An 18,535-nucleotide genomic window follows, 5' to 3' on the forward strand; every position below is an offset into this window, starting at 1 on the left:
TGACTGATATCGCAGTTGCAGCTAAGTGACTGCTTCGTATTTGATTAATGTAAATTGACTCAGCGCGGATTTATTTTTAAATGTCAACATTTTAAAATAAATAAAAGGGTGCACAGAACAGATGGCTTTGATTACATGGAAAAAAATTATGTAAAATAAAAATTCACAGCTTAAGTGCATTAAAGCTCCTTGCAACTATCATTTTTCTATGTTCCTAGAAGCTGTTATTAACATTTTTCTCTGCTCCTAGAAGCTAAACAGTGTTATTCTAGGTGTCCATGCACATTATTTTAGGCTATTAGCATTTTTTCAGCTTCAGCATCTAGGAACAGAAAAAAAATTGTTTTGGTAAAGGTTTTTGGAGAGTTTTTTTTCAGCAGAATGCTCCTAAACGCTGCAAAATGTTACTACAACACTCTTAACGGCTTTTTCTAGCTTTTTTCCTACATGTACTGTAAAAACACTAATAAAACGCTAATGTTCCTAAACGCTACTAAAATGCTACTACAACGCTACTAAAAAGCCGCTACTACCAGCGTTATGTATCCAGCGTTTATTTAGCTTAAAAGAAATGCTAGTGTGCATGGAGCCTAAAAGCAAATCTCTACTTTGGTTGAAAAAAAAAAAAACAATCCTCTACATGTTACTTAGGAAAATTATTTGTAGCAAAAAATTTTTTTAGTTCACTCAGTTTTAAGGTGAAGGGGTGCATTACACAAATTTAAAATATAGGAGTTGAGATGGTTGCCTTCTTATGGAATAATAATCACCTGTACAGATTCTCCATCCACCTGAACCTGTCCAGCAATCTCCATCATATCCAAGGCAAGGTGGCAGATAGAGCGTGCATGATGAACGCAAGGCTCTGGGATACCACTGACAGTCATGTATTTGTCTCCAACTGTTTCCACCTGAAAGAAGATCATGCCAGGTTAAATTTCCATGTAATGAATGTACAGCTTGTACAGCTGTAGGGGAAATGCATTTTGCATTTTGTTTTTAAGTTTAATCTGAATTTGATTAGGATCTAGAAGTATTTTCTTTTCACTTTGCTTCATGTGTCATCAAAATGTCATCCTAGCTTGATCATAATTACCAAAATCACAAAAAAAGATCAAAATCACAAATGTGTTCAACAAACTTCATTTCTGTAAACCACACTAAATGGTTAGTATGAAAGTAAAAAATACCATACGTACAGTACAGCTGAACGGTAACAGCAAATCTAATAGTGAACTGATGCAAAAGTACTGCATTCTGTATCTAAGCAGGGCTTAGATGTACCTAAGCAAAGCCTAGATACACTTATGCCAAAATGTAGCGCTTTGGTATGAAATGGCTTAACACCTAAATCACACAGAAATGTGGTCCGTGTTCCTGTGCAATTCCTGTACATTCATTTGTATGGGCTTCAAACTGTACTAGAATGCAGTAAAAGTAGTGCATACATTACTTTTCAAAAATGCGCTGCACCAAATCACATGGTATCTTGTGATTTGGTGCCCGCAAATGTACTGCTTTTGCGATCTGCATTTGGGTTGCTGATAACAATGCATTGGCACCTGCAGCAGATCACAAAGGCAGTGCGTTCTGAGTGCGGTATGGGAAACACCCATGAAAAGCACCTTTCCCAGACTGCTTTCTGGTGTGTACCAGCCCTAAAGTGGAACTTTAGTCTGTATTTCAACTGAAATTATCCAGCACTTGTATTGCATGTGAATTGCACAGGAACACACATCATATTCCTGTATGATTTATGGTGTGAACTGGCCCTAAAAAGCAAATGCATGTTAAATTTCAGAAGTGGCTAATCTAGTACACAAACTGAGTACAAAAATAATGAAAATCAAAAATAAAAGAAGCAAGAGATTAGCAACTACAAAAATAAGAGAGTTTTGATAAGTGTCCCCCAGCACAAAACTTTGGTAGGTATGGTGACTTCACAGAATCTTAGGAGATAGCCCCCTCCAGCACAAATCAGCTTATTGACAGCCTCAGCTGTACATGTATTCCTATATGACTGTATGGATGGGAGTGGGGCAGGGAATGTCCATTCCTCCACTTAGATCTCAGATTACATTCAGTTTCCTTCTCTATGATGTGCAATGTGTAACACCAGATCTCCATCCTCTGCCTTCTGGAGCTGAGAAATGTGAATTCTAAATTCTGTACTTTGAATGGCTGTAGAGAAGAAATCACTTCAGATAAACAGGTGCAACTCATGTAGGCAGATTTGTTTCATCTCTATGTAGCACCTGAGGTCAGTCACTTCTGTGGGCATGTGTAAAGGTTTACAACCACTTTAAAGCTGCCCATTAACTAGTGGAATTTTGTTCAAAATTTTTCATTTTAAAAAAGTTTGCTCAATCTTCTAATCATTAGTGGGGTCGTACTGACTTAATTTTCAACCACAGTAATGAGAAAAAGAGCAGAATGGAAACTTTTTCTTGAACACATGAATTTGTGTTTTTTGTTCAAGAAAATCCGATCATTCCAAAATCAAATGTTAAAAGCAAACAAAATTTTAACTACATTTGAATGACATTCATCAAGTCATTGAATATCCTCGTTCAAAAATCTACTTATGTATGGCTAGCTTAACTGTATTGATCAAGGCATATAGCCTAGCTTGTTCTCTCCCACTGCTGTTCATTTCACCTTATAGACAAAGGGATTATTTCTTGAGTCTGTCAAGATGTCAAATCTGGTGTAAATGTCATTCAAGAGATTCACAATCTTCATGGCTCCTTCACCAGAAGCATGTTTGCTGCAGAAAGCATTGAATCCCACAATTCCACTGAAAAGGATTGTGACGTTGTCATATCTTTTGGCTGGAACTGGCCTTTTATGTCTGAGTTCGTTAGCGACAGATGGGGGAAGAACGGAGTACAGCAATCTATAAAAGGATAATAACATGTCTCAGAAAAAAAAATCCCAAAGAAAAAATGTAAAAACAACTAGCATATACCTTTTTCCATTCATTCATGAATTCATTTGCATTAAAAATACATTTTATATATATATATATATATATATACAGTATATATACTCTGTGTGTATATGTATATATATACACACACACATAAATATATATACCGTATTTTGCGCTCCATAAAACGCACCTAGGTTTTAGAGGCGGAAGACAAGAAAAAAAATATACTGAACCAATGGACTGCAGACATAGTACAGGAAATGACCAGAGACTGCGGACACAGTACAGGAAATGACCAGAGACTGCGGACACAGTACAGGAGATGACCAGAGACTGCGGACACAGTACAGGAGATGACCAGAGACTGGAAACAGTACACGAAATGACCAGAGACTGTGGACACAGTACAGGAGATAACCAGAGACTGCGGACACAGTACAGGAGATAACCAGAGACTGCGGACATAGTACAGGAGATGACCAGAGACTGCGGACATAGTACAGGAAATGACCAGACACTGCGGACATAGTACAGGAGATGGCCAGAGACTGCGGACAAAGTATAGGAGATGACCAGAGACTGCGGACATAGTACAGGAGATGACCAGAGACTGCAGACATAGTACAGGAGATGACCAGAGACTGCGGACAAAGTAAAGGAGATGACCAGAGACTGCGGACACAGTACAGGAGATGACCAGCGACAGTGGACACAGTACTGGAGATGACCAGAGACTGCGGACATAGTACAGGGGATGACCAGAGACTGCGAACACAGTACATGGGATGACCAGAGACTGAGGACACAGTACAGCGGATGACCAGAAACTGCGGACACAGTACAGGGGATGACCAGAGACTGCAGACACAGTATAGGGGATGACCAGAGACTGCGGACATAGTACAGGAGATGACCAGAGACTGCGGACACAGTACAGGAGATGACCAGAGACTGCGGACACAGTACAGGAGATGACCAGAGACTGCGGACACAGTACAGGAGATGACCAGAGACTGCGGACACAGTACAGGAGATGACCAGAGACTGCAGACACAGTACAGGGAATGACCAGAGACTGTGGACATAGTACAGGAGATGACCAGAGACTGCGGACACAGTACAGGGAATGACCAGAGACTGCGGACACAGTACAGGAGATGACCAGAGACTGCGGACATAGTACAGGGAATGACCAGAGACTGTGGACATAGTACAGATGACCAGAGACTGCGGACATAGTACAGGGAAAATTCCAGGGACATAGTACAGATGACCAGAGACTGCAGACAGTGCAGGGGATGACCAGGGACTGCAGACAGTAAAGGAGATGACCAGAGACTGTGGACCTTTGGGGAGGGAGGGGGAGCGGGTACCTGAATTTGACAGGTACCCACTCCCACTGCCATGAAGTTGTCCTTCCCTCTTCTCTCGCCGGCTTCTGTGACAGCCGGGTGCCCACTGTGCATGCGCGAGAAGCGCTGCACTTTGTGAATGGCCCGGCGCCTTCTGGGACCTGTCATGTGTCCCAGAAGACACCGAACCATTCACAAAGCACAGCGCTTCTCGCGCAGTGGGCACCCGGCTATCACAGAAGCTGGCGCGGGAAGACTGTACAGCGCTGGAGTGAGGAACAGGTAAGGTCCTGCAGGAGAGAAGAGCTGAGCGGCCGGCCCGATATTCTGACATGGTGGCGGCAGAAATACCGGACCGGCCGCTTTATATTCGCTCCATAAGACGCACTGACGTTTTCCCCCCTTATGGAGCGAAAAATATGGTATATACAAATTTTTATTATTGAAGAAAAAAAATTATATTATATATATATATATATATATATAATTTTTTTTCTTCAATAATAAAAATTTGTAAGAATTTAAATTAAAGGTCTCTACTGGGAAAATGGAATTCAGGCATTTGTCAGAAGGGCTAACCCATCTGTATTTCAATTTGGACTGTTGTCAGATTCTATTATTAAATAAGCCTTCATCTCTCTATTCAATCACTCTTTGAATTCTGTTAGTGATTGATCCTATGTTTGTATGCTTTGGGTGGCATTGGTCCCATTTCACATTTACATTAGAAAGTATGTGTTTGTTGGTGGTGAGAAGGGGGAGGGGGTGTTAGTAGCTCACTGCAGGGGCATCAGGAGGGATAATACTATATACAAACTAATGTTGGAATAATTGAATAAACCTTCACACTGATTGGTGCAGACTATCTGATGCACACTGTCAATGAACATATGAGGATGTTGACTATACTAATATTTGTGGAGATGTGTGTGCACTTAGAACATCCAGTATGAAGTGGCCACAAGGAAGTTGTTGGCACTTAGTATTTATCAATGACATAACCATAAAATGGTTAAACATTTCTTACGTATCAGTCTTTTTCTTCTCATCTTCTAAAGCTCTTAAGGTGTGCTGAAGGCGATCAGTCAGAATTTCAAGTTCTTGAGTCAGTTTATATTCCTCCCTGAACTGCTCCCCAAGCAGTACCAAGTCACGGGTGGCATCATGGAGAGGGATGTCACTGAGATATAGACCTCTTCTGGTCAAGTCATCCAAGTTCATTACACTGTAAGAAATGAATACATTGATAAATTAATAATTATACACTTTGCTCTTTCAGAAAAATATCCTGGCTGTGTATAAAATACAGTATAGTTTATATTATGAAAACATACTTTTTAGAAAAAGGATTGTCAGTACATTTTCTATTTAAAAAAAGCCCAGTTTCCTTGTACTTGCTAAATCGCACAGCTGACTCACAAGTACTCGCAAATGAAATAAAGTATTTCCTAATTTAGTAAACTTAAAGGGATACATGTATGCTTTCAGTTTAGGCATCAATGTGGCTGATATGGAACAGCTTTAAAAAACTCCTGAAATATGTGGATAGACAACAACTCTAGTTGTCTAAGCTAACATTGATGAATTCACCATAAAATGCTAGTTGTTTGGCTGTCACACAGTTTAGATAATGTTTTAAAGTGAATCTATAGGCTCATCTCATCTTGTATGCTCATATCCAAAGGGTGCATAATAGGTCCCCTTATCTTTCAAGCTATTCTGTTTTAAAGTGATCCTTACTTTGTATGCAAGACTCCATTATGGCTTAGTTTATCTTTAGAGTGTTTAAGATTCCCTAAAGCCCCACGTACTAATAAGAGATTACTGATCACACAGCTTTTTTGGCTGATAACTGACTACCCTCCTCTACACCTTCCTATTGTCTGTTCAGTGAGATGGGTGACTTCAATTGTTGATAAAGATGTGCAGGTGCAGGAGGAATTTTCCTTGGTAAAATATAGTAATATCATAAGACTGGACACCTTATTTCCTGAGAAAAACATGACTTGAAAATTGTAGTTGCCTGGCTGTCATGCTGACTCTCCCGCTCAAATGTTTTAACACCAATAGTTTATACAGAAAAGGACTACTTTACTGATAGGTATTTTTGTTACTGGTCAGTGACTCAGAAAGTGCTGAAGTGGGAGTATTATTGAGCAAAACAAACAGATCGCCAGCACTTTCAGAAGAAAATGAATAATGGCAGATCTAATATTACACTTAGGAAAGGTTACTTTAATGATTTAGATGTTGGAGCAGCCACTAATGCCATCATGGGGTCAATAGTAATGGCACAAATATGTCATACAGTGGGATACATATACATATTCATGAAAATACATAATGCATGTAGCTTGCATCATTAATGTTGACATGGGCTTTGGAGAGGATTGGTAAACAACTTTCTTTCCAAAAAGATAGCACTGTTTCTTGAGAGTTTTATATTTATAATACCGTTTGGTCAGCCAATATATAAGCATAGGTGGTTGGATTTAGACAGGCCTTGGTAACAGAATGACACAACCATAATACATATATTGATTACTGTCCAGGGATACTGGTGGTTCATTACTGTTTTACTGATTTTGGTGGTTTTATGGATTGTGACGTGTGTGTTTTTATTTTTATCATATTTCTTTTGTTTTATGTGGCCCCAATAGGGAAGGGGGGGGGGTGTGGCCCCTGAAACACGTTGGCTGTTTTTTATGATCAAGTTGTGAATTGTTAAAATTCTCCTGAGGATCTTTACCTTATGGTCTGACACCCATTTGTGTTTGTTTCTTTTTTTAAGGAATCTCATTGACCTCACTGTGAACAGACACTGACAGGTCTGGTGTGCTGTTGCTTCTTATTCAAGATATACAAATTAAACAAACAGAAAACCGCTCACTCACGCTCCTTCCACTCCAGCACTGGATGCTCAATCCGTGGTTCTCCACTAGTGGACACAATGTAAACAACATATTGTACAATATACTGTACGAATCTATTTCTAGAAATAGTGTCCTGAGAATAATCCAATCTGGTAAATATAAATTTGGAGTGCCTGAATCCCACATAAAACAAATGATTTATGATGTATAAAATATAGCTGGAGCTTTTAATTTTTTTCTAAAGGGCTGCTCTAAAATTTGCTCAGAGATATTTGACAAACATGACAGCTTACCTTGGAGAGCAGAGGAAGAGAATGTTGTCAGCTTCAGGCAAGTAGATCATTTGTCCTTTCAGCCGAAGACAACTAATTTCATTGACAGTCAGTTCATCTTCTGTCTCTGACTTTTCCACATCAAGTAAACCTTCCTTGAATAAAATATTATGATATGAGTTATGTTAGAATACATAGTCACTTTTCTGCATGTTTCAATTTATTGTAGGACATTCCAGGTTATGGAGAGTATACTGGCAACCTATCTTAGGGAATGTACTAGCAAATCAATCTACAGAGAATGTACCAGAAACCTAACCTAAGAAGAATGTATCGCAACCTTGCAAAACCCTTACCGCTAACAGTACACATATATGCGGCCTCACAGAAGTCGGCCTTTATTTTTGGGGCTGAATATATGCGTATCTGTCTTTGTACTGGGAGCGTGCCGCACAGCACATTCTCAGAACAGAGATCGGGCTCTCACCTGGAGTCCCATACTTAATTATCGGGACCTGGAACTCCTGGTTCTGGGTTACCTGATCGCTGTGATAGCCTGATTGGCCATCACAGTGATCAGTCATTGTACAGCGCACCTTTGTGTTTTCTTTCCCTCTGAATAGAGGGAGAGATACATTGTACCTCTCTCTCCTTGCAGGGAGAAAGAAGTAAAGTTGGTGGTAGGTTATGGCAGTAGCAAGAACTATATAACTAAATTAAAAAAATATTTTTTTGTTTACTACTTTGGGCCCAACTTTCTTTGATAATAAAAAAAGGTGATATCAGTTACCATTTACTACCAAAAGAAAGTCAAATTTGTCCTGAACAAAAATAGAGTATAATCCACCTGGATGCAAAAATTAGTTGCAATGATATGTACGGTTTTACTAACACATGTCAAAGTTGGAAATTTGTGTTCAGGTATTAACATTTGTTTAACCTTTAGTCACTAAGTGGTTAAGCACACTGTTCCCGGGGCCTTGCCTAAAAAGAATGTACCTGCAAACTAACCTAAGGAGAAATTACCACAATTTAACCTAAGGAAAATGCACTGGAAAACTAAACTAAGGAGAATTTAATGGTAACCTAAACTAAGGAAAATGTACTTGCATCCTAACTTGACAAAAATGTACCAGATATCTAAACTAAGGAAAATGTACCAGTAACCTAATCAAAATAGAATTTTTTACTTGCCAAGGAGATGAACTAGTAACCTAACACATATATGTATTTTTATATATATATATATATATATATATATATATATATATATATATATATATATCGGTAATCTAATCTAAAACTGGTCATAGACGAATCGAATCTCAGCCAGTTCAGCAGTAACCGGCCAAGATTCGAACCATGTATGGGCTGGCTCAATGTACTAGGCTGTTTTAGCTGCAAACAATAACCACTGTGTTCTCCCAGCGGGGACAGCTCCCCCCCCCCCCCGCCGGAAGGACACAATGGCTCCACGGGAGGGATTCCCCTGTCAACACTGTATATGTTGATGGGGAAATCGAGCAATTGCAGGAAATAAATTCGCTCCCATGGCCTTCCTAAAGAAGATTCACGGAAAGCAGATAGTACTGGCAACTTAATTTAAGAAGGATGTTCTGGAAAGCATCCTAAGGAGAATGTACCAGTAACCCAATTTAAGGAGACTGTACCAGTAACCTAACCTAAGAGAAATTAATATACTGGCAACCTAACTTATGGAGGATGTACCAGAAAGCTAACTTAAGGAGAATGTACTGCTAACTTAAAGAGATTATACCTGGTAGTAACCAAACCTGCTTAGAATTTCCTACAACCTAAGCTAACAAAATAGTACTAGAAACCTAATCTATGAAAGATATCACCAATATCCTTGTTGTTGATTAGTTAATTACAAAAATACAATAATAGTAGTAGTAGGTACTACACTACCCACTGTTGCATTTTACTTTACTTTACAATAAGGGCAAAACTTTTTTAACATATTGGATAGAGAGAAGAGAGATCAGAACCCTTGTCAGGTTTTATTGTTGTCTGTGACCGTTAGGGAGATTTACCCTATTTGTCCTGTTTACTGTTATCATCAAAAGTGAAAGTAAAAAGAAAATCCCAAATTTTATGTTGACATCAGAACAGGAATAGAAGGGAAATGTTCCAACAATGAGGACACTAGTTCTTGTAACTCTGATGACACCCTGGAATTCCCTCACTTAGGAGGAATTTCCTCTCTCTTCCTGTTTTGGCTGACAGTAAGTGAAAGGAAATTTCCCCAATGGGACACAGATGGAAAAAACTGGCAGGGGTTATAACCCACCCTTACCCTATCCAAAAGGAAAAAAAAGGTTTTGCACTTTATTATACAATACATTTAGATTCAGCATTCAGATGTGTAGACCTAGGAACTCAAACTCAAAGATCTATCCAATAGGGATCTCAAGAGACAGCAGAAACTGGTGGCTTTACTTTCTAAAATTCTGCCTTTCAGTCCTTAACAAAAATGAAATATTATTTTGGGTAACCTGACCCTTTAAAATAAATACAGCTAACCTTAGTTTAACTCCAGTGTCTTTCCAAATTTAGGCCTATTGTCCCTATTCTTTCTCTCCATTTATTTATAGGTACAACAAGCTTTGTGTTTTCTGGAACCCTGCCCACATTTCTTCAATAACTTCAATGTTACTGTATTCCAAACTTTACTATGAGCCTATGCTATTAAAAAAAAGAATAACAAAAAAGGTGAGATAAGTAGAAGTGGAAAAGTGGAAAATTACATTGACATTAGAAGTATAACCATTCTATAGACTGACGAACTGTTTTTCTATGGATAAAAAGACCAATGTAACAGTAGTAATCTAAGCTATTCAAATGAGTAAAATTATTTTACATCCTTTTCCTTAATATTAAAGGAAAGCCAGCAATGAATTGCATGGCCATCACAATAAAAGGAAGGGACACTTCATTAGCCTGGCTTGGCACTATGCAAAGTATAAACATTCCACTTTAGTCTTTACTTGGCATAATGAGTTGCTATGATCCTATGTATTACAAATAAAATCTCACTGTATATTTTAAAATTGTATTTTCCTTTTTTTTTTCTCCTGAGACATGAACCATGGATAAACATAGCCTTAAAAGGAAATATACTGAAAATATAGTGGAACTGGATTCAAGCTGGCTGTGTGTTAGAATTATGTATATGCAGACCTTAATGGAACTTGTGTAAGTATGAGAAAACATAGAAGATTCAAGCAGATTTGGTAATATATTGACAGTAATATCTGTGCAATGTCATTTAGGTTTATTTCAATAAGGCAAACATTATTATACATAATAAGTGTAGTAACCCAGAGCACCCAAATCAACAAGAATCTGTCTGACTGCTTTAAAATGCTGAAAAAGGGAAATCTAGTTGGTTATTATGAGGTACATAATATCATCATTACTTTTTGCATCACTTTAGTTTAGAATCTGGATGCTCAGTGTGATTTTGTTTTTTGGATGCTATGGAGTTACGGTGCTTAGCACACATTTATGAATCTGATTGCTCCTTTATTAATTAGGCAGTTGTTTGAATATTGTAGACATTTTAATTGTCTTATTATACTATATAGAAACTGGTCTGCATAATGTAGTAGAAGTGTATTGTGTATAAAAAAGTATTATCTTCGGAAACCTCATTTTTGATAGAACTCAAAAACAGCATCATTGTAAGACACTCTAGTTCTCCAAATGTCATTAAGGAAATACCACTCCAAGAAATCAGAAACCTCTTTTTAGTTTTATGTCAAATCACCTTTGGCCTTAATATCATTGTATTTCCCCCTGTGAGGGTTCTGTAGCTTCCCACTTTTTGTATGTGAAGGCAAAACTTTTTTCTAAGTTTTGCAAAGTGTAGGGAAGAATTGTAATGCTTATAATAAAGCATAAAATATGACCACCTGCCTGGATGTGGTATACATATTACACTTGTTGAGTGAAGCCTGTCAAACATTGAATGACTTTGAATGGCTTTACCCAGAAGCTAATGCTTCTTTGCATTCACATTGACCCAAATATTCATACTATTCATATTTCCAGAATGTGAAACTTCCATGTTCAGGAAATACACCAGGCACGCATGCACAGGTAATTGCCAATGCAAAGAAGGATTGACAGGTACAAGAGTATGGACCCGGAAGGATCTATGTGACACATGATGCTCCCCAGGCACAGAAAAGCACCTGGAGATGTATGCTAGGCATAACAAATGCCCTAAAAAGTCAGTGTGCCTCAACCTTCAATGTTTTTTTCAGTTGCCACTGATTATACCGCAAACCAATATTCTAATTATTAACAGATCTAAATTTTATTTCTAGCCACAAACTAAAATTTCAAGAACCTTAACATACTTATGCATACTAGATAAAGTATATCAAATCATTGATCAATTTGCTGGTTATAAATGTAGAAAAGGTAGAATAATTACAGTCCATATGAAACCAGTCACTATTGTTAACTGTGTAATTTCTCAGGCAGATGGTATCCTGGGAAGCACTCCAGCAAAAGTGTTGAGTTTTGCAGTATCAGGTATTTAAAGTTCGTAATACTTATTTCCTCTCCAAAAGTCTGACATACAAGAGTTGCTTAGAGAAGAACTACACCTGCTGATTTTACTATTTCCGAAACAATTACATTCAAGGCATGCCCCTGGTGATGATTGTCAAGGTTGCCAGTGTGCTTATGTCAGCTCTCAACTGAACTTTCAAGTCCTCAAATGGCTGGTGTCATAACTGATGACATGTGCAGCACCTTGGCAACTACATTATGCTTTGTTCTTATTAATAGTTTAATCAGTAATATAAGTAAGATGGGCTAAGATCAATAAACTAGGATAATAATATATTAGAGAGTCCCCATTACTTGATTCCACAATATGTACGTACAGTATTTTGCTATCACAATTGTAACCCAAATGACAAACTGTTTTTCAAGTTTGTATCAGAACAAAAAGGATCCACAATAAGTCATTTAAAAGTAGCTATGTATATAGCAAATATCATAGCAAATATCTGTCTGTCACAAAATGCCAAAAATATAGCCCTAAAACAATTGAGGCGTTGTGTAAAATCTACATAAAAACAGAGTGCAATAATTTGCAAATCTACATAAAAACAGAGTGCAATCATTTGCAAATCTCATAAACCCATATTTTATTCACAATAGAAAATAGAAAACATATCAAATGTTTAAACTGAGAAAATGTACCATTTTAGGGAAAAAATAAGGTATTTTTGAAAATGATGGCAACATGTAAAAAAGTTAGGACAGGGCAAAAAAAAAAAACTGGCAAAGTACAACCCCAATTCCCAAAAAAGGTGGGACAGGGCAATGTTTACCATAGTGTAGCATTCCCTCTTCTTTTAACAACTCTCTGTAAATGTGTGGGAGTTGGGGAGACCAATTGTTGGAGTTTTCTTGAAATGGTACATTTTCTCAGTTGTGATATGTTTTTCCCAGTACATTTGCTATGTTTTCTTTTTCTATTGTAAATAAAATATGGGTTTATGAAATTTGCAAATCATTGCATTCTGTTTTTATGTAGATTTTATAAAGTGTCCCAACCTTTTTTGGAATTTGGAGTTGTAAAATTTGCATTGATAAACCTGTGACTGTAAATCATTGCTGCTATATATTCAAGGGCATATGATGAAGAGTCAACTGTATGCCACCTTTCAATGCCAGAAATCTCTTATGTTGCAAAATCTCGTGAAGCCATTATTCACGGGGGTTCTATATAATACACAACTTCAAAAAATTGGGAATCAAGGCTCAGCTAAAACCTTCTCAGTCATCCAGTATATTGTAGGCAATTTTAGTTGATTTAGTTGATTTAGTACTCAGGAATAGCACATGTATGTTGCAGGCTGCCAACAGTTTGAATAGGACAGTGCACCAGTCAATAGCAACACAAAACCACTGTGGATAGGGAATGCACATGTCTAACACAGGATGCTAGCACATGCAAACAACTATATGATACAAATTGCAATCTTAGTATAAAAAATGTTGACTAATATGAGTTCCATATGATACACAACTCCAACAATTAGGAAAAAGCAAAGCTGAAACCTTCCAAGTCATCTAGGTAGTACATTTGAATACTTAGTTTGTAAATCAGATATATCCTTAGTCTTTTGTAGGCTGCTAGTAGTTGAATGGAATAATGCAGTAGACAATAGCAACTCAAGACACATATGGGGATAAGGAATGCAGACGTCTAGTGTAGTGAGGATGACCAAGTAATAGTAGTTGCAATCTGAGTATAAGATACCATTGAATAACCTGCAGATAGGAATACAGCTTCAGCAATGCTATATGATATGTGTCCAAAAGCAACTAGAAAAGCAAATCAATACTGCCTATATATAGTCTGATACAGATTTCTTGATCCATGTGATTCAATAAGGAAAATACCATCCAGTGTTGGAGCGATCACTGTCCTATACAGCATGGTCAGCAGGCCATGCATGAGTCCTCACAATATCCCTGACATATTTCATTGAACCTTTTATACCACATATTTACGGCATCATTGGATGGTACTCTGTCTCTTTAAACCTCATTTGAAAAGGAAATTCCACTCTTTACAAATAGAAATCCCTTTATCAGTAAGGTGCTGGACTACCTTTCACCCCTATGTTTGTCCTGGCAACCACTGTCACTGAGAAAGAAGGTGATAGAGAAAAAAAAGAAAATTGTCACCAGCGTCAATGGGTAAATTACCCAATGGGTACAAATGTTCTGGCCACAACAATCTTAGATTAGATTTTCTCTCCTTTTTGTCAAAGGGTAAATTACCCAATGGGTACAAATGTTCTGGCCACAACAATCTTAGATTACATTTTCTCCCCTTTTTGTCAAAGGGTAAATTACCCAATGGGTACAAATGCTCTGGCTACAACAATCTTAGATTACATTTTCTCCCCTTTTTGTCAAAGGGTAAATTACCCAATGGGTACAAATGTTCTGGCCACAACAATCTTAGATGACATTTTCTCCCCTTTTTGTCAAAGGGTAAATTACCCAATGGGTACAAATGCTCTGGCCACAACAATCTTAGATTAGATTTTCTCTCCTTTTTGTCAAAGGGTAAATTACCCAATGGGTACAAACGTTCTGGCCACAACAATCTTTCACTAGATTTTCTCCCCTTTCTGTCAAATCTTCCCAGTGGGACACAGCAAAAAAAAACAAAACAAAAAAAAAAAACTAATATGGGTTTAAAACCTTCCCCAAAATTTTAAAGATCACCACACAGAACTCAAGGCACTGTATGACTGGTCAAGGTTGATAGAAGGGTGTTTAGATGCTGTGTTTGAGGTTAAACCAAGCTGTTACTCAACATGAGTCTACCATCATGGTGCTACATTAGGAACTAGGATTCATTAAATCAGACCTTTTTTCATTCATCATAGACCATCCAGTGCTACTATCCTTAGCTCACTGCAAATGTTTTCAGTGGTTATCCTTGGACAGAAGAGGTACCCTACAGTGTCTGCTGATACACCCCATAAATTAAAAAAAAACAATGCATTTGTGCATTCTGATAATGGTCACTGCATTTGTATTAGTAATGTTAAGTGTATTCTATGGACTGCTGATTTGCCCCAAATGGAAGAATCTATCTGATGTCTCTCACATTTATCCATCAGGGCAATCTCCCATTCCATAAATATTACACCTTTGATATTGCTGGCTTGAAAAACTTAAATCTGCATTACTGACATTCAATCCTACTCTCATAACTTGATTATTCCTTTTTTAAAATCTGTTGGGACATTCAATAACTAACTTTTTTCTGCTGTTCCACATATGCCAATGGCAAGGTACTTCAAAGAGCTTTCCTGGACACAAACATACACTAACCAGTGCTGTATTTGCCAGTAGGTACTGTATACATAACTGTGTATATGACTTAAAGCAGTGAATATATATTTTTTTAACTATGACTTTCCTAATGCTAGCTAGGTAAACAAATGCCAATGTGCAAAATGTAAGAACCCAGTGTAAGCAAAAAATAGTGATTTGGCTATGATATGCATACAGTTGCAAGAAAAAGTATGTGAACCCCTTGGGATTACGTGGAGTTTTGCATGAATTGGGCATAAAATGTGCTCTGAACATCATCTAAGTCACAACAATAGAAGAACACAGTCTGCTGAACATAATACTACACAAACATTAGATGTTGCCATGGTTTAATTGCACATAACATGTAAACATTCACAGCGCAGGGAGGAAAAAGTATGTGAACCTTTGGACTTAATAACTGGTTGACCCTCCTTTGGCAGCAATAACCTCAACCAAACGTTTCCTGTAGTTGCAGATTAGACCTGCACAACGATCTGGAGTCATTTTGGACCACTCCTCTTCACAAAACTGTTTCAGTGTAGCAATATTCTTGGGATGTCTGGTGTGAATCGCTCTCTTAAGGTCATGCCACAGCATTTCAATCGGGTTGAGGTCAGGACTCTGACTGGGCCACTCCAGAAGGCGTATTCTGTGCTGTTGCAGCCATTGTTTTGTTGAATTACTTGTATGCTTTGGGTCATTGTCCTGTTGCATCATCCATCCTCTGCGGAGCTTCAGTTGGCGGACAGATGGTCGTACGTTTTCCTGCAAAATGTCTTGATAAACTCTGGAATTCATTTTCCCATCAATGACAACAATCCGTCCAGGCCCTGAGGCAGCAAAGCAGCCCCAAACCATGATGCTCCCTCCGCCATGTTTTACAGTGGGGATGAGGTTTTGATGTTGGTGTGCTGGGCCTTTTTTTCTCCACACATAGTGTTGTGTGTTCTTCCCAAACAACTCAATCTTGGTTTCATCTGTCCACAGTATATTTTGCCAGTAGTGCTGTGGAACATCCAGGTGCTTTTTTGCAAACTTCAAACGTGCTGCAATATTCTTTTTGGACAGCAATGGCTTCCTCCGTGGTGTCCTCCCATGTACTCCATTCTTGTTTCATGTTTTCCTTATTGTAGATGTGTCAACAAAAATGTTAGCATGTGCCAGAGATTTCTGTAGGTCTTTAGCTGACACTCTGGGATTCTTCTTTACCTCATGCAGCATTCTGCGCTGTGCTCTTGCAGTCATTTTTACAGGACGACCACGTCTAGGGAGAGTAGCAACAGTGCTAAACTTTCTCCATTTGTAGACAGTCTGTCTTACCGTGGACACATGAACATCAAGGCTTTTGGAGATACTTTTGTAACCCTTTCCAGCTTCTTGCAAGTCAACAATTCTTGATCGTAGGTCTTCTGAGAGCTCTTTTCTGCGAGGCATGGTTCACATCAGACAGTGCTTCTTGAAACCGGTAAACCCAAAACAGGTGTGTGTTTTTTAAGGGCAGGACAGCTGTCAGCAACACATCCAATATCATCACACTGATTGGAGTCAAGGTTGGCTCACTCCTGGCTCCAATTAGCTCTGGGAGAAGTCATTAAGCTAGGGCTTCACATACTTTTTCCTCCCTGCACTGTGAATGTTTACATGTTATGTGCAATTAAACCATGGCAACATCTAATGTTTGTGTAGTATTATGTTCAGCAGACTGTGTTCTTCTATTGTTGTGACTTAGATGACGTTCAGAGCACATTTTATGACCAATTCATGCAAAACTCCACGTAATCCCAAGGGGTTCACATACTTTTTCTTGCAACTGTATATTTCACTGGCTACTATAAGTTGATGCACTTTACACAATATAACCCCTTTCATTTAATAAAATGTTTGTTTCACATGTGCTGAATACCAGTTGGTCCGGAATATATAAGGGGTAAGAAACAAATGTTCAAATCTTTAATCTGAAGATGTCAGATGATATGGCTTCTTCTTTATGGTTGTTTCTTCTCAAAAGAGTGAAAACAGGAATACAAACATATTGTCAGGTTGTCAGTAGCTTTGAAGTGTTCAACAAAAGACATTTAACATCTGCTACAATCTTGCTGTCTTAAATGCCACATCTCCCTGTGCTCTTTTCACATTTGTGTTCTTTATCTATTGAATGCTTATCTCTACAGCATATCAGTCCATAGGTTTATTAAAAATCAATTACCTTACTCCGCAGGACGAATACAGTGTTGATGTGAGACAGGATACCATGAAAGCTAATGTCAATATGTGGTCGTACCAAAGTGAACACAGACAGCAGGTTACAATTTCCAGGCTGCAGCTGTAAAATTATGGAATGCGCAAGAAGAAATCAGATTAAATTGGTATAGTAGTATAGTATTTCTATTTATGGTTTCCTAAAAAAAAAACTTGTGTTCTTAAAATATACCGTTACAAGAGGTCACTGTTTTCAGAATTGGAATTATTTTAAGTATGTCTCTTATAATCACTGAATATCTTCACTTTCCTGATGCTATACTAATTAACAATAATAATAATACGATTTGCATCTGGATTCTTACTACCATGTATCCTTAATAATTGTATGGGCTGCTACTTACAAAGATTCCACAGAAACTTTAACAAAATCCTCCATTTCATGGGAGGATTGGGCTAGGTGGAGTCCTGGCCAGTACTAGCAAGAGAAGTTGGACTCTAACTTGAGAAACATCTCTAGACTTCAATCAGAGCTGTCAGTGAAACATGTTGTGCATTTTATAATTTCACTATGCTGACCAATCATTGAGGTACCTTGGCACATTTTGTACAGTACACCTTCTTTAGCCCACAAAAATATGTCCCTCCCATGATACCATGAAAGGCTAATTGGTTGTGTTTGGTCCAGACCAAATGTTTCCAATTTTCCTCTGGTCCTTATTCAATAGGTCAAAAGGATTTACATATAACAGACCATCAGATGTACTGGCTACAGAAAGGTAGAATTTTATGCTATGGGTTACTGGCCTTTGCACAACACCACTAATTGCTTCACTGACTTATTAAAAAAAGCTCTGATTTTCCTGATAAGGCAAAGATCCTGCATCTCCTTCATTGTGATGTGTTGATTCTTCAGTTGTGTCCTTCAGAAGATTAATGTTTGGTGTTATAATGGAAATGAATGATGTTATAATAGAAATTGTATAACATGCTGGAAATGTATGTTGTTCAAATATTAAA

At 37.9% G+C, this 18,535-nt stretch overlaps 1 protein-coding gene across 1 annotated transcript in view; it reads right to left on the reverse strand.

Annotated features, from left to right (window-relative positions):
• The window catches only part of GUCY1B1 (guanylate cyclase 1 soluble subunit beta 1), a 72,301-nt gene that overhangs the window by 11,125 nt on the left and 42,641 nt on the right, over nucleotides 1-18,535 (reverse strand). Inside the window, exons 7-11 of the mRNA XM_089670418.1 lie at nucleotides 17,523-17,639; nucleotides 7,451-7,584; nucleotides 5,312-5,509; nucleotides 2,659-2,896; nucleotides 771-911 (exon numbers count right to left, since the gene is read on the reverse strand). Coding sequence (XP_089526544.1) covers nucleotides 771-911; nucleotides 2,659-2,896; nucleotides 5,312-5,509; nucleotides 7,451-7,584; nucleotides 17,523-17,639 — 828 coding nt within the window. The remainder of the gene's footprint in view (nucleotides 1-770; nucleotides 912-2,658; nucleotides 2,897-5,311; nucleotides 5,510-7,450; nucleotides 7,585-17,522; nucleotides 17,640-18,535) is intronic.

Source organism: Staurois parvus, unplaced genomic scaffold (genome assembly GCF_062004578.1).
Source record: "Staurois parvus isolate SC_StPar_1 unplaced genomic scaffold, SC_StPar_1.0 ptg000090l, whole genome shotgun sequence".
Taxonomy (NCBI): domain Eukaryota; kingdom Metazoa; phylum Chordata; class Amphibia; order Anura; family Ranidae; genus Staurois; species Staurois parvus.